This window comes from Myxine glutinosa, chromosome 2 (assembly GCF_964187855.1).
Source record: "Myxine glutinosa chromosome 2, kmMyxGlut1.1, whole genome shotgun sequence".
NCBI classification, from domain to species: domain Eukaryota; kingdom Metazoa; phylum Chordata; class Myxini; order Myxiniformes; family Myxinidae; genus Myxine; species Myxine glutinosa.
The window spans coordinates 213,696,019-213,713,451 of record NC_136262.1 but is presented as its reverse complement, the minus strand read 5'-3'; the positions used below and the strand labels follow the sequence as shown (position 1 = coordinate 213,713,451).

Genomic DNA, 17,433 nt, shown 5'->3' with positions numbered 1-17,433 from the left:
AATCGCAGTTCCGATGAATCGTTTTAATTTAATCGCAGTTTGAATTCGTTTTAAAACATAGTTTAACGGCAACATAGTTTTCCAACGTGAAATAAATGAATACGCTGTCAAATGTGCCGTCCGAGGCAGAGTCTGATCGCCACGTTCGGCACACGTGATAGCTCGCTGCTCTCTGATTGGTTGAAGCGTTTTTTGGACATAGCTCGGTAAGTACTTGTCCGATTAATTACAAACCTTGAAAAGGCACATCCTCGGGTCCCCAGCAATATACCTGGCAAGTTTCAAGTATATCGGACCCGTGGTTGTCGAGAAACAGCGGTCACAGACACACAGACACACAGACACACAGACACACAGACACACAGACACACAGAGATTGCTGGAATTATAGATAGATTATTAGATGGATAATTTCATTGTTTGGATTAACCTAGTTTTTTTTTTGACATTCTTGATGGTGAGCCAGATCGGGTTTACCTGTTTAATATTCCCCTGAGGTGACGGCTCAGGTTGACATCCGCAAACCATATGCACTTGTTCATTCATTCATTCATTCATTCATATTCATTCATTCCTTGCCATACCTTTTGAAGTACACTGATGTTTATGAGCTTGTTACCCTTGCCAGAGGAGAGGGTGTTGCATTTGAGTCTGTCTGTCTGTTTGTTTGTCTATCTGTCCACACAGAATAAATATGATTTTCTCTTCAACCGTTGGTCGAATTGACAGGAAATTTTCACCAAAGGTGCGCACCATAGGTTTCAGTTTCAGAAAAACTGAAAAATTTTGCACTTTTTTTTTTTATCTCCAAAAGCACTGCATGGAAAAAAAAATTTGAGACATGGCTCATTGTAAAGAACTCTCCATGGGGAATAACATATATAAATATATTACGTGTTACCTCCCCAAACCCCGATTACGTTGCACTTCAGAGTCTCGAGGGGGAACGCGGCAGAAAGATTTGTTATTTTGAGTGTTCTAATAAACCATGGTAAAACAACACCAATGCAATTGTGAAGAACAAAACAAGTAATTGTATTAAGAGCTCACATACACAATAATAACACTCTTGAAGAAAGTACAATGAAAATATCACTTGCATCAAAGGAACAATACATATGATGGTAACATCATTCCCCAATGCTCTCAAAGCAATAAACTCACGATACGCCAAACGTGAGTGGAATGTAACACTCCCCAAAGTCTGTGCACAAATCCCCATGCGGGGTGAAGGTGGAAGTCGTGCAGAACGGCAAAACAATAGGCCGGTATTGGCGCGGCTGTGGATGAGAAGTTGTGAGGTGAGAGGTTGATATGGGAATTGAGCCGCTATGGAAACCAACGGCAATCAACACGGAGGTCGATATGGAAATCCCATTGACAAACATGATGCACCAGGCGGACAGCCTCTTTGAGGACAAAATGGCAGATCGGCCTGTAATGGAGGCTCTTGTTTTCCCTCCAACAATAGCTCACACTTGGTGATAAAACCTGAGACGCAGGTTTAATTGCAATCACAATATGTGACGATGTCTTGGGCAATCCCTTTCCTGAGAAGCCTCAACTCATTCGCGACCAATATCAAAAAAGTCCGCTCGCAGCCTCTATGCGACTCACAGCTGTCTCCCTCTCACGGCTGTTTCCTCCTCTATCCTCTTCTCCCTTCCAGTTTCTCTGCCGCATTTTTCGTTTTTCCTTCACAAACATTTATTTTTACCTTATACTGAAGTCATCTCCATTTCACACAAAAATTTTAACTATTACCTGAAACTAAAAATATTCTACAAGTATATAATAACAACAAAGGCGGAAGTGAAGGATCCGTAACAATGTTAATGATGTCATGGATGCCTCCATTATGACGCCAGAATTCGACAAGTACAAACCTTCATCCGAGCAAGATGAAATTTCTTGAGCGTCATCTAGGGATAGATTGAATGATCGTTTTAAGGCCATTTTCCCCGCTAGAGCGGGGGTTAGCCTTGCGGGCCCCATGACAATCATGGTTCCCTGTTTGAGGCAATGTTTTTACGGCCGGATGCCCTTCCTGACGCCAACCCTTAGTCGCCTCTTACGATGCGCAGGGATACGGTGTACCTATTCTAAACCGGGGTACACACCAGGATCATTCATCCCAGCAAGCTGGTACTCAATTTGCCGACCTCGGAAGGATGACAGGCTGAGTCAACCCCCCTGGTGTTAATTTAGCGATCGACCGGGATTCGAACCCAGGATCCTAGGATCCCAAGCCGGCACCCTAACCGCTAAGCCAACACCAGGCTCAGGGGATAGATTGGTGGAGCAAACAAAAAAGATGACGTCATCGGTCACGTGGTTCAGCCGCCATGTTAATTTTAACACAAAAGCCTTAAAAATCACTAAAAACACGTCCTGGTGAGGGTCTGCAATCTCTGCTCTTTCTTGTTACCTCCGCCACCAAAGGTGGATGGAGGTTGTTTTCAACCCTGTCTGTCCGTTTGTCTGTCCATTTGTGAACAAAATATCTCAAATAGTTGTGAAAGGATTTGGAACGAAATTTGGCAGAGATGTAATGTATGTGACAACGACGAAATGATTAGATTTTGGTGAAGATCTGCCTACTAGAAATTATTAAGTGATTCTTCACCATTGGGAGATAGGGCCAAAAATGATACATAGCAGGATATCTCAAAATGTTATTGATGGATTTGGAGTAAACTTGGTGGACAGGTTGTATGAGCGTGACAATGAAGAAATGATTCAATTTTGGTGAAGATCTGGATCTGGATCCAGCTAGTACAATTTTTTGTGATTCTTCACCATTGAGTGATATGGCCAACCAGGTGGAAGTATGTTCTCTAGTGAGTGCCGTTCTCGTTTACAGATGCCTTTGTCCTCTAAATGAGTGAAAACTCCTCAATGAGCTTTCGATCATTGTAAAAAGAAAGATCATTAGTCTCTGGAGCCTTTTACAGATTGGTCACGAATCACAGTAGAGTGCTGTGAATGGATTAATTGTGGAAGAATGTTGAGGTTCTTGGTGTAGTCAAGAACATGTTTATACAGTGCATTCAGAAAGTATTCAGACCCCTTCACTTTTTTCACATTTTGTTATGTTGCAGCCTTATGTTGAAATCGTTTAAATTCATTTTTTTCCCTCATCAATCTACACTCCATACCCCATAATGACAAATAAAAGAGAAAACAGGATTTTAGAAAGTTTTGCAAATTTATTAAAAAGAAAAAACTGAAATATCACATTGACATAAGTATTCAGACCCTTTGCTATGACACTTGAAATTTAGCTCAGGTGCCTCCCATTTCTCTTGATCATCTTTGAGGTGTTTCTACACCTTGATTGGAGTCCACCTGTGGTAAATTCAATTGATTGGATATGATTTGGAAAGGCACACACCTGTCTATATAAGGTTTCACAGCTGGCAATGCATATCAGAGCAAACACCAAGCCATGAGGTCGAAGGATCTGCCTGCAGAGCTCAGAGACAGGATGGTGTCGAGGCACAGATTTGGAGAAGCCTACAAAAAAATCTCTGCTGCATTGAAGGTTCCCAAGAGCACAGTGGCCTCCCTAATTATTAAATGGAAGAAGTTTGGAACAACCAGGACTCTTCTTAGAGCTGGCCGCCTGGCCAAACTGAGCAATCGGGGGAGAAGGGCCTTGGTAAGAGAGGTGACCAAGGACCCGATGGTCGCTCTGGTTGAGCTCCAGAGATCATGTGTGGAGATGGGAGAAACGTCCAGAAGGACAACCATCACTGCAACACTCCACTGATCTGGGCTTTATTGCAGAGTGGCCAGACGGAAGCCCTCTCTTCAGTGAAAGACACATGAAAGCCCGCTTGGAGTTTGCAAAAAAGCACCTAAAGGACTCTCAGACTGCGAGAAACATTCTTTCATACAATGAGGGGAAAAAATGAATTAAAACGATTTCAGCATAAAGCTGCAACATAACAAAATGTGAAAAAAGTGATGGGGTCTGAATACTTTCTGAATACACTAAGTGCTGACTTTTGCACACCCGCCTTGCTGGGTTATTTTGAATTTATTTTTGCGGTTTTGGTAACCTTTTTGACATCGTATGTTATTTAGTGATTAAGTTTTTGCTTTTCTTGTGATATGAACACATCAGCACTTTTTATATAAAGCTTTTTCTTCGGGTCATGTGATGTAACCGCACAGCATTTTCGTTTTTAGATGGATTTGTGGCACCAAAGCTATCGTATCAATGTATAAGAGCATCTTGCAGTTACGTTTCAGAAAATAAGCCCTTTGATCCTGACTTGCTCAATGTTGATAGGAATTCACTGTTTGCTTGACTGTTTCACATTGGCCACAATTGGTAATTTAAGATGGCTACTTGCCCTTTTTCTCTTATACCTGGTCTACTCTTTGGAAACAAACAAAAAAAAGGTGACATAGGAATATAGATTGGACAGCTATGCTTGATCTGTACGGGTGTATGCACTATGTTTCAAAAGGTATAGTAACTCACAACCCACCCACCCCGTCCATATGACAGATCTGTTTTGCTACCTTTTATACCTATCGTGGTTTTCATTACAATAGAAAGTCTTTGGAGTGCAGATGTAGTCCTGTTGAATTTAACTGTGCTCCTTCTAATGCCTCATACAATTCAGGGCTGAGCAGCTGGCCACAGTGCAGAACACATCCAAAATGAGCACGAGTGACCGAGCAGACTTCTGGCGCATTCGTGGACTACGTGCTGGCAAAAAAAACCTACGCAAGAGCCGTGAAGATCTCTCGGTGCAGCCTGTGCCTACCAAGTTTCCAGCATATGAACGCGTCGTTCTTCGTGAAGGTGGGCGCTTTTTCCTATAGCACTCAGAAAGGCCACTGTAGACTGGTTTTGGGAAAATAACCGCAAGCCCATGTTTCTCACATTTTTACGCAGCCGGTTTCTTGAGACCCGTCGTCGTCTTGGGCCCAATTGCTGACGTTGCCAGAGAGAAGCTTTCCAGGGAGCAGCCTGATCTCTACGAGATTGCACGTAATCTTACCTGCATGACCGTCCATGTGCATCTCAGTGCCTGAAACTGTTATCACTGCTTTGAAGGACTTATTTGGAGGGACTTAACTTTTATTCGAGTTTGGAGTGTCCATGTTGTAAACTGTTTTTATTTGCAGGTTGTGAACCCAGGGATGCGGGAATGGATCAAAAAAGCGCAGGCGTTATTCGGTTGCACACAATCAAAGAGATAATTGATAAGGTTGGTTATAATTGTGAGTAATGCAAGTCATTGTTCTTTAAACAGACTGATTTTAGTTATTCGTATTAAGAAAGAAAAACCTTATGAATGGTGCTCCGTTGGTTGGAAATGCACGTTCCTTCTACTTTAAGGCTGGCTCCTTTCTCCACTACGTAGGACAAACATGCCCTGCTGGACATCACTCCTGGAGCCGTGGACCGTCTCAACTATGCACAGTGGTATCCGATAGTGGTGTTCCTGAACCCGGATAACAAGTCTGGTGTAAAGACTATGCGGCAGCGCCTCACACCTGAGTCACACAAGAGTGCGCGCAAACTCCACGAACGTGCAGTCAAACTGCGCAAGAACAACTGGCACTTGTTCACGGGTGAGAGGCATGGAAGTATAGTGGGTAGGATCACCTGTGCTGGGAAATACCATTTTTCATTGCTGTATGTTAGTATGGAGCTTTAAAAGGAATGCAGGTTTTTCCAATTTGGCCTATGTCACATGACTTGCCCATAGTTACAAGTCAGCGTGTGGAAATGCTTTGTTTTTTTAATGCAGTCATCATTACGTGATCATAGCATTTATGGTCATCATTCTGCAAGTTGAATTAACGCCAGGGGGGTTGACTCAGCCTGTCATCCTTCTGAGGTCGGCAAATTGAGTACCAGTTCACTGGTAATTCCCTGTTTGTCGTAAAAAGGCGACAAAAAGGGTTGGCGGCAGGAAGGGCATCCGGCCGTAAAACATTGCTTCAAAAAGGGGACCGAAAAACAACAACAACCACGGTCCCCGAAAAAGGCCAACCCCCGCTTTGCGGGGAAAAATGGCCTCTAAAGGTGGTTTTTTTATTTTTTTTATTCTGCAACTGTGTAGCAACTTCGTCATTTACTTTAAACCAGGCAAATTGTTGGTGTTGTATTGGCAACTGAAATGAAACTGGAATTTTGAGATTCCCAAAACATGGCCATTACTTTGAGCTGGTTTGCCTTGGTCTTGAATAACATATAGATGTGTGTGTGTGTGTGTCGGTGTGTGTGTGTCGGTGTGTGTGTGTCGGTGTGTGTGTGTGTCGGTGTCGTCCTTCTGTGGGCACAACTTTTGTTTTGTGTACTCAGAGATTGGTGGTGCATTAGTACTCTCAACAAGGTATCGCGTGCGTTATTGTATAATATGTGCAGGTGGAAACGCCGGCTAAACATCCTCACCAAGAGATGATGCTCCATTTATGCAGAGCCTCAACTTGGCAACACTCTATCGTTTAATTGCTCCAGTCAGGTTAGCCTTCCAAATCAAACGAAGTGGATCATTAGTTTGCCTTTTCCATAACATCATATGGTTGAAGCCGATCTTGCAGACAGCATTCGAACGTGTGTCAAAACTTTACTCTATTTCGAGTTGAGCATCATCCAGCCACCGTTTCTTGCACTCTTCTGGAAATGGCATTTTCAGCCCAATGACTGATGTCGTGTAATCTGATCGTGTGCCATTGTGGGGGTGAGCATGTAAAGCCGAGTGTGTGTTCAATGGCGTAAAACATGGGGAACCGAACCTGAGTTATTGGTATGGAAACTTAAACGTTCTTCGGTTTCCCTGCGGTTTTAAAGCTCGCCTTTGATGTATCCGCCAGTGGTGACCTTATGAAGGCAGCGTGTGATGTTTGCAGGCCTTTTTTTCTTTTCGTTTTAATGTCCTACTTCAAAATCTTTAGGTGTTTCCCTTGAAACATATGCTGGTCATAACAGCTCGTTCCTGTGAGGAGGAAAACCTGAGCCTTCTATGGACCATTGGCTGTGTTGGGATTATACATTGACTTGGGTCGATACAACTGCTGGTCTTGTCCTTACTTCTTGTGGTTGTTCTTGTTGTTGTTCTTGTTGTTGTTCTTGTTGTTGTCATGGTTGTTGTTATCAATATTTTAGAATAGCAAATACCATCCGTAGCTTCGCTAATGGGAATACTAAGAGAGGAGAGGGGGGGAAAAGGGGGGGAGAGAGAAGGGGGTGAGATAGGGGATGGGAGAGGGAGAAAGGGAGAGAGAGATTGGGGGGGGGGGGGGGGGGAGGGGAGAGAGAGGATGGGGGTGAGGAGGGGTGATGGGTGGGAGTGAGGAAGGGGAGGAGAGCAACGCGCCTCACCACACTGTTGCAACATCCCATTGACTTGATGTATTAAAGGGAGCCAAAAACATCAAATGCGTTCCTGACAAAACAGATCGAGTTTTTGGCATTCACTTATCGTTGACATGACTGCACATTGAGATGTCACATTTGCTGTACATGCATTTTCTGTGCATTCACACAAAATCCGTAGTGCTAGGGTCATCACACCTTGGATCATCATTTTGGGTTGTCACATATTCTGTGAGTTTCTTGTAAGCAAACTGAGTAGATTCTGGAATGGAATGCAGGATATGCCTGCTTCCAAATAATCCATTGTTTTACTGTGTAGATAAACGTTGTGATATTGTATCAAACAGCTTCTTTCCTACAACGCACCGGTTTTTACTTCGGCCATCTTGTTTCTGAGAATATTAAAGCGATTGCACTGATGTGTTGACATTCTCATGGATTCTACGTTGTGCCGACAACCTCATATACACAGATTTCTCCCAATTGGACACCAGGTATTGTGCCCATGTCCTCCATAGCTCGAATCCGATCAGCCTGCTTTATCAAGTCGCAATTAGTGATGGCTTTCCCATAAAATGAACTGACAGGGACATTTAATGAAGTAGTTTTGTTCTTCTTCTTATGCAGCACAAGGCTGTGGGGTAGCATCATTGGCTGAGGAAGCCTGGTGTTGGCTTAACGGTTAAGGTGGCTGGCTTAAGTTCTTAGGGTCTTGAGTTTGAGCCTCGGTCATACCATTGTAAAAACACCAGGTTGGTTGACTCAGCTTGTCATCCTTCCGAGGTCGGAAAAATGAGTACTAGCTTACTGGTAACCGGGCCACTGCATCAACGGTACTCCATCATTAGCCTTGCTTCCAGAAAATTATGCAACCAATTATGCCGACCTCGGAAGGATGACAGGCTGAGTCAACCCACCTGGTGTTAATTAAACGGCTGACGGTGGTTCAAATTCAGGACCCTAAGATCTCAAGCCAACCACCTTAACCGTTATACCTACACCAAGCTTAGAAGCGAGTGTGCGTATCCTGCCATGTCTAGGCCATCCTGCCAGCCCCATTGAGGCAGAATATTGATCGCATCACTGCCAGCAGACTGTGGGAAGAAGCTGTGTGGGTTGGAATGTATCACTTCAGTGAACCATACTTGTTTGTCCTGTTGCAAAGGAGATGTCTCTCTGTCATGAATGACAGCACAGTGATAGAGTAGAACTAACCCCTCTGTCTGAAATTTGAATAACCATAGACTGTGCACTATTATTTTCAGCAAATATAGCATGTAACACGATTCTAGTGTGTGTTAACTGATGCTGCGGTACAAAAGGATTGTATGCTGTTCCTTCGGCGAGGCAAAAACAAAACGACACTTGCACAGTGTTACTTGGAGTATCTCATCTTGAAGGCAGGAGGCAAACCTGGACGAGGTGAGTGTATATATCTCGGTGGAGGCCACGGAAATGTGGGTCATGGTGTACTCTTCAATAAATCAACCTGAGGACGAAGTGGAGGAATGGAAATGTTCAGAACCCAGATCAAACCACGAAGAGGCTCACACCAAAATCGTGTCACATGCCACGTTCGCTGCAAAGAACAGTGCACAGTCTTTGGCTATTAAGAGTCCAGACACAGATGTGTTGGTTCTACTCCATCATCCTTGTGCTGCCATTCTTGCAAGGAAAATCAGCTTTGGAACAGGCCACAAAGGGAAGCATGCTTCACTGAAGCGATGCATTCCTAACAACACAGCTTCTTATCCCCAGTCAGCTGGCAGTGATCCTTTCTATATACGACCTGACTGGACGACGTGACTTGAGTAAGTTCATTTTTATGGCCGTAGAGAATTAAGCTACTGCCTTTTGACTTCTGACTCGACAGGCTGATCATATATGATGAGGGCAAATCTATGTGTATAAGGGCAAATGCCTAATGAGGGCAAATCTATGTGTATAAGTCTTGTCGGTTAGTTGCATCCAGTATACAAACTTGATTCTATAAATGCTCTCAAATGCAAGATGACCAAAATTGTAAATTGGCAGATTATTTGAAATAATCTCCTGACAAAAGATAATTTTTTGTCTGTACCTGTACAGCATGATCCACCAGCTTGTTGGTTGGAAGTGGATTCATCCTTCCTTCCAGAATCCATTAGACCCCAATCATTTTGGTCTCCTTTGAGAGGCTCCTTTGAGAACAGGAAACAATCCAAAGAGATTATCCAAGGTGTATCCACTCCAGAGATACTGAATGATTTTGTGTGTGAATACCCAGAAAACACATGCAATGTGATACCTTGATGACTGTGCACCTCCGCGACCTGGATTTGATCATGCTGAAAGCTGGAGCACCAATCCCTTCATTTTGGAAGTGTTGGTGCAAGAAGGTGATGGTGACAATGATAAGAAATTTTACAAGTGATAATTTGTTAGTCCAAATAAAAAAATGGTTGCCATCTTGGATTGAGTGGCAGGTTGCCTTGAAATTGTTTAGTTGGAAGTTAAGCCCCCTTCGCCGAAAAAAATCTGCTCCACCCGCAAAGATATTTGGTTAACGTGCGGACAACATGTACTTTCATAAATCCCAAGGCTGCTGCCAGTAAGTGAATATCTTCACTTTGTCAACTTTTATTTTGTTAAACTGAATCACAAGTTTCCTGAATCCTGAGATCTCAGCTACAATTTGGGTTGTCTTTATTCGTTGAATTCCTGATTTGAATGACTTGGACAAATAGCATCCTTTTGAAAGATTGCTGCGGCATTGCAAATAATGAGCTCGAAAGAATAATATTTTGATAAATCGATCGATCTGTCGCACGCGCTGTTCTGTATGGCTGAGGCCTACATTGTGTTTTAAACCAATCACCTGTCGCACAGCTGTCGTGAATCTTAACTCTATGAATGAGGGTTGGTACGGAGCCTTGAAGGACGTGGTAACAGAACAACAAAACCAGCTGGTGTGGGTGTCTGAAGGCCGGGTGAGTACTTTCACCAATCTATACCTTTGCCTTTTTTTCCTAACCATCACTTCCTTTTACAAGTACTGTTTTTTCTACTTGATACGTCCACCGCCAAAGGTGGAGGGAGATTATGTTTCCACCTCCGCCTGTCTGTCTGTTTGTCTGTGAGCAAGATATATCAAAAAGTTGGCGACGGATTCGGATTTGGATACTATAATTTTTTAAATGTGATTCTTCACCATTGAGTGATGGGGCTAAAAACAATATATGACATGATATCTCAAAGCTAAAAATTTATGGACGGATTTGGACAAAACCTGGTCGACAGGTTGGGTGTGTGACGAGCACAAATTGATTCGATTTTGGTGAAGTCCAAATCTGGATACGAGAGTTTTTTAAAATTGTTTTAAAGTGATTCTTCACCATTAAGAGATAGGCCCAAAAGCTATGCATAGCATGACTTTTCAAAAAGTTGTGGACGAGTTACAACAAAACTTGGTGAATGAGTTGGTTAGATGACGAGAACAAGCAGATTCGATTTTGGTTCGGGTCTGAATCCAGATGTGGCCTACCCGTGGGATACAGAAGGTAAACTGTTCATCCTGGTGGTGTACGCACTCTCCCCAGTGCCGTTCTATTTGTTGTTGTTGCTGCGATGTTTGGATCTTTGTATGTTCTTAAAAGTATTTGCTTCTTTTTTTTTTTTTGAAACGTTTTTTTGAAAGTATTTGCTGATATCATTTTACATTTGAATAGATCTTCCTGAAAGACTACAGCAAAACAATCATGAAGAATGAAGGAAGTCATCATTTTTAGCTTGCTTTAAGATCGATGTTAAAAATGTAGCTGCTAATTCCAGCACATAACTAGCAGTTGGTATTGGTGGCACAAGATTTAAAAAAAACGTGGTTAGTTATCTGCTGCAAAGGTTCACAAGGTGCTGACGTTTTGGGTCTTCGAGATAGAGAGTAATGGGCAGGAATTGATATAGGGTAGGTGACGTCAACAATGACCTCACCATTGACATCCTACAGGTGAGGAATATCTGTTGGGCCGAGGTGTGAGCGTCATGAGCCTCTTTTTTCCTTCAACCAAGACGTGAATCGTGATGCTCACACCTGCCCAATAGTTATATTGCCCACCTGTAGCACGTCAACGGTGAGGTCATAGGTGGCGGCACCCACTCTATAGCAACCCCTGGCTCCATTCCTATTCTTTACAGTGGATAGCTCTAATCATTTTATTCTTGTGTTTGAGATTGGAGAGCCTTCCTCGACCCCTCATTCTCAAGGTCGACCTGAAGCGATTTTTTTCTACCTGTCTCTGTAATTGGATGAGCATCAGTCGGGATGTTGTTTGAAATACAGTTCAGCACGCAAAACCAAAATCCGGTTGTTTCAACGCAAATGGTGCATTCTCTTTGGAAGAGGCCACTCATTAGGCCACGCAAACTGCATTCAGATTGATTGTTGACTGCCAGGCCCTGCGTGTGGCACAGCTGTAATTATGCATATCCTGCACGGCCTTTTAAACAGCTGTATTTGCTTTGCCTCCAAGGGCAGCACATTGTTATCAGTGCGCACGTCGTCGGCTTCTAATTGTTAGTTTGGCGAACGAGATTAATGTCGGTGTGAAGGAAATTAATTGCGAGCAAAATGTCCAAATTGCATGGGTCGCCTGAGGAAAGTACAATTCCGCCTGACTGGTTTTCCTTATGGGAAGGTGACGTCTGCACTTGAGGAAGAAATAAAACCACCAGTAATATCATGTCAACCGAGTGCATTGGAATATTTTGGATGATGTGGCCCAAACGCTGGGGGGCGCTGGAACTTCACGACTGGTTACTTTAAAAGTATTTTTATTTAATTATTGAGGAGCTCGTGACAGTTTGAATGAATATATATGAATGAATGATCGTTTTAAGGCCATTTTCCCCGCTAGAGCGGGGGTTAGCCTTGCGGGCCCCATGACAATCATGGTTCCCTGTTTGAGGCAATGTTTTTATGGCCGGATGCCCTTCCTGACGCCAACCCTTAGTCGCCTCTTACGATGCGCAGGGATACGGTGTACCTATTCTAAATCCGGGTACTCACCGTGATCATTCATCCCAGCAAGCTGGTACTCAATTTGCCGACCTCGGAAGGATGACAGGCTGAGTCAACCCCCCTGGCGTTAATTCAGCGATCGACTGGGATTCGAACCCAGGACCCTAAGATCCCAAGCCGGCACCCTAACCGCTAAGCCAACACCAGGCTTGCTTTATATTAAACTCTGGGTAGATGAATCTTAATTTTTGAACAATGACCTTTACAGATATCCTAACAAATGTTTGCACCCACAGGCGGACATTGACGCAGAGGACTTGGACCTTCAAGATGATCGCATATCGCACCTTTCAGCACCATTGAGCGAGCTCTCGCTGTACAGTGACAGCCGGCACACGAGCGACTTCGAGGACACAGACACTGAAGGCGGGACGTACACGGACCAGGAGCTGGACGAAAGCGTGAACGAGCGGGAAACTGAGGTTCTGCCGGTTCGCTCGGCGGTGAGCCGCTCTTCGGAGCCTGTGGATGAAGAGCTGCCTTATGGTTATCGACCTGAACATGTGAGTTCAGACTCCGTTCATATGCCCCTCAATATCCTCCTTCAAATATGTTTAGTTCTGTCAATACTTCATGACTGCTCTCCCTTCAGGCACATGAGTGCCACCAGTTGACTTATTTTAATTGTTGTTTTCATGCTGTGAAAGAGCTGCCTCTGCTCTCTTGTTGTATATTCACCCTCATATGACGAGCTTTGTACACGTCCATGGTGATCTACAAAGCTCACATTTCCTCCACCTATGCATGCTATATTTCTTCCAAGTAAGAGGCAGTGATGCAAATATCTTCCTTACATTCACAATGGGATATTTTGCCCAAGTTTGATTATATGCTGTGCTCAAGTTTGTCACCTTCAACATCATGTCAAATTTTTAAAAGTAATTCCAAGATCAATTCAGTCATTTCAAAAGATATTTGGATGCTCTGTCGGGAAAACAACCGATTGCATTTAAATATTTATTTTCTGTGCGCAGAATGGAAATGAATATACAAAAGGGTCCATCATTTCCAAAGGACTACACCGGGTCTCACACACTCACACACTATATGCACGCGTATATGTCAGCTCTTAGGTGGGTATGGAGTTTTAGCTTTCTGATCAGCATTCTCTAATAGTAATTGGCTCGTGGTGGAACGTGTCCTGCGAGAATGAACCTGAGCAGTTTCTATACTAATCCGTCTCTACACATTTCAAGTTACCCATTATCGTTTGTATTTATGCGTAAATAGGATTAGTTTCGTTTAGGTTGTTTTTGCATCACCGAGTCACCAACCAAGTACAGTTGTTTTAATTCCAAGCTGAAGTTTGGAGTGGTCTTTCGACATATCTTGTACTGATGAACTTGAAATGGCGATTATACTCGATGATTGTGTTAATAGTCATTTCAGGATCAGGGTGTTCCTAAATTCTTTCCTATTTTGATTTTTTCTTGACACGTCAATGGACTTCCACATGTGCACCATAAGTTGCTCTCAAAATGTCCGATATTCTATTTTGATCCACGTTCGCCGCAACGTCCACATGTCTTTTGGACATTTTGCACAAGTCGCAACATTTTTCAGGGTTAATCGAAACTATCTTACCCGTTATTTCGGGTTTTTCAGAGTTGGGCTACAAGATGGTGCAAACTGCATACTTTTTTTTTTTTTTTTTGTATACAAGATCGAGGCTCGTGAAAGAGCTAACATTAATCACACAGAAAGACAAACCGACACATAAAACATATAGCATGGGGAGCGGTAGACAAGATGGGGCAAGAGGGGGAGGAACATAAACACAACATCTGAGAGCAGGGACATCGAGAGATCTGTGGGAGGGAGAGGGCTTTGGGGGGTGGGGGGAGGCATGGGAAGGGGGGGTGGGAGAGGTATAAAACATATGGACACTGCCAGGACTTCCAGGAAAGAAGTTGGAATTTCAAACAAGGTGGATCTGGGGTGAATTAGTGGGGGTAGAAAAGATCAAGGTTTTGGATGGGGGAAGATAAGAGATGGTGGTGAACAGCTGTTTTAAAGACCTGGAGGGAGGAGTGGGATTGAAGGGAGTGTGGAAGTTTGTTCCAGAGGCGGGAGAAAAGAGGAATGAAAGAGTGAAGGTGAGCAGAGAGCCGAGATTTCGGCAGTTTAACCATCAGAGGGTTGCTGGCAGATCTTGTGCGACCTGTAGGAATATTTGGGGGACAAAGCACAGAGAGAGCTGGGGGAGCAAGGCCGGAGAGGAGTCGGTAGGAGACAGAAAGACCACCTACCTTCCTGCCTGCGGTGAGTGAGTGAAAGGCCCTCGGAGATAGCTTCATCACGGGAGATTCCAATGATTCTGAAAGCTTTGGTTTCAACAGCGCGAAGGCGAGCTAGGTGTGAGGCAGGAGCACCGGCCCATAGGGGAGAACAGTATTCCCTTGAGCTGCGGATGAAAGCCTTGTATGTGGTGAGGATCTCAGGTGTGCCGAGGAAGGACTTCGCACGACGGAGGATGCCCAGTCGGCGACTGGCTTTGGAGGCCAGCTTGGAAATGTGGTTTTCCCAAGAAAGATCATGGCAGATAGACCCAAAAGCCTGAGCGACAGAACTTCTTGGAGAGGATTGTTGAGAAAGTATATGGGAGGGTTGTCCAGTTGATATTTTCGGAGAGACATAGTAAGAGTGTGAGATTTGTCAGGATTGAAAGACATGTATGTTCATTATATTATTTACTTGTATGTTCATTATATATTTACCTCCGCCACCAAAGGTGGATGGAGGATATGTTTTTACCCCTGTCTGTCTGCCCATTTGTCTGTCTGTCTGTCCGTTTGTGAACAAGATATCTCAAAAGGGTGTGGAAGGATTCGGACGAAATTTGGTAGAGCTGTATCATATGTGACAAGGACGAAATGATTAGATTTTGGTGAAGATCCTGATCCTGATTCGGATTCGGCTACTATAATTTTTTCAGTGATTCTTCACCATTGAGAGATGGGGCCAAAAACGATACATAGCAGGATATCTCAAAAAGTTGTGGACAGTTTTGCACGAAACTTGGTGGACCGGTTGAGTGTCTGACAAGGGCGATTCGTTTCGATTTTGGTGAATAGCTGACTGTGGATTCAGATATGATAAATATTTAATTATGTAAGTGATTCTTCACAATTGGGAGATAGGGCCAAAAACGATACATAGCAGGATATCTCAAAAAGTTATGAATGGATTTGGATGAAACTTGTTGGATGTGTGACAAGGAAGAATCAATTCAATTTTGGTGAAGATCCAGATCCAGCTAGTATGATTTTTTAAGTGATTCTTCAGCATAGAGTGATATGGCCAACCAGGCGGAGGTATGCTCTCCACTGAGTGCCGTTCTAGTTTTATTATTTACAATCGATTTACGAAAGATAATTTAGCAACATCCTGTATGTCTCAGGCATGCAGATAAGACTTGGCTTTGTTCTTGTGTGAGCAATTCTTGGCCTTTTCGTACGACAGTAAACTTGCCGACTCGTGTAGGACATGATATTCTGTGCGCAGTCATTAACCACCTTGGAATTTATTAGGAATGTGTTTCGCATGTAGAACACCACTCCCCTCCACCTCCTCCCTCCCTCCCCCACTCATGCATGTAATTGTAACCATTTAAATTTGGCAACAAACTCAAACCCAGCAGAGTCCTTCCAATGTATATGAACTTTTCATAACCTCCCATTACAACACGCGCGTGGCTCCCCGGTGTTTGCGGAACCTCTCCACGTCGTCCCAGAGGTTTTGTCCAAAGATGGAATTATCCCCATTTTTATTTTTATTTTTCTACATTTCCTGTCTCGAGTCCTGTAGATTAATTGGCTGGTATGTTCATTCATGGCTGACTCTACATTTGTGTTGTTGTCCAAGTAACGTTGTTGTCTGACATGATAGTTTTTCCACACATGGTGGTTATCCTTTGTGAACCTGACTCATTTTGTTATGCTTTTTAAATTTATCTATTTCTTTGTTCCTGGTCTTTTTTTGCCCTTCATTGCTGCTCCTCATTAATATTAAGAATGCTAATAATCCTTACAAGAGAACTCATGTTAATTAACGACAACGCAAGAGGCAATTAGGTCCATTTCTGAAAGTCTTTGGTATGACCTGTCTGGGGTTGGGTTCAAACTGCCGACCTCCCAGACTCACAGCGGACTCTCTAACCATTACGCCACTATTATCCTCCAAACCCCCTCCCATCCTCCCAGCCCCACAATCATCCTTGCTATTCATAATCCCTATCCAATGCAATAAATTGCCTTGGTGTCTGGGGTAATTTGCCAGCTTTACGTTGTCTGAACTGCTCAAATTGATATTCTCACACTCTCTACACGTTTGTCACTGATAATGGGACTTCATATTCTTATTCAGATGGTGACACCGTCATTATCGTGAACAAATATTGACAGACTCCATTGTAAACCTGTAAGACCTTCTTTCCTTAGTGGGTAGCACCTCCTGAAAGTCTGGACATAACCCGTGGAGTTTCTCTTCATTCTCGTCTGGTAGGTTGACATCTCAGCTTTTTAATGTTGCTTGACATAGTGGTCGATTATAAAATGTATGGAAAAAAAGAGAAACCATTTTCCTGAAAGAGTCCCTGATGATCTTCGGATTACAGCACTTTAAATGAGGTAAAAACCTTTTGAATCATCATTGGATGAAACGCTTCTTCCGTGAAAGCTTTTAAATACATTTTAAAATGCTTCACTTTTCTCATATCTCCATCAGGATCACTCGACGTGGTATTCTCATTCATCATGATATTTTCCTTCGTATTCTTTTTAACAAGGATTATTTTCCAAACTTGTCTCGCTCCTCTAAATGGTTGGTATGTCAGCCCTCCTGTACCTACCCTCCGCCGCACCACTTTACTCCGTACCTTCAACAATCATTCTTTCCACCCTCCCATGATGTCTGTCTCCATATAGCCAGATTGCTAGTCATGAGAAGTCCACTTTGCAAAGGTTGTCTGCACATGACAATCGATTCCTCTTCACATCCTTTAACGGTGTCACACCCCTCCGTTTCAGTACTC

General features: G+C 43.4%; 1 protein-coding gene across 4 annotated transcripts in view; it reads left to right on the top strand.

Moving 5' to 3' along the window:
- The window catches only part of LOC137422167 (tight junction protein 1), a 200,503-nt gene that overhangs the window by 99,701 nt on the left and 83,369 nt on the right, over positions 1–17,433 (top strand). For all 4 annotated transcript variants that reach the window (XM_078772224.1, XM_078772222.1, XM_078772221.1 and 1 more), the window contains exons 15-20: positions 4,638–4,819; positions 4,913–5,008; positions 5,146–5,228; positions 5,385–5,595; positions 10,214–10,314; positions 12,638–12,904. In XM_078772224.1, coding sequence (XP_078628350.1) covers positions 4,638–4,819; positions 4,913–5,008; positions 5,146–5,228; positions 5,385–5,595; positions 10,214–10,314; positions 12,638–12,904 — 940 coding nt within the window. The remainder of the gene's footprint in view (positions 1–4,637; positions 4,820–4,912; positions 5,009–5,145; positions 5,229–5,384; positions 5,596–10,213; positions 10,315–12,637; positions 12,905–17,433) is intronic.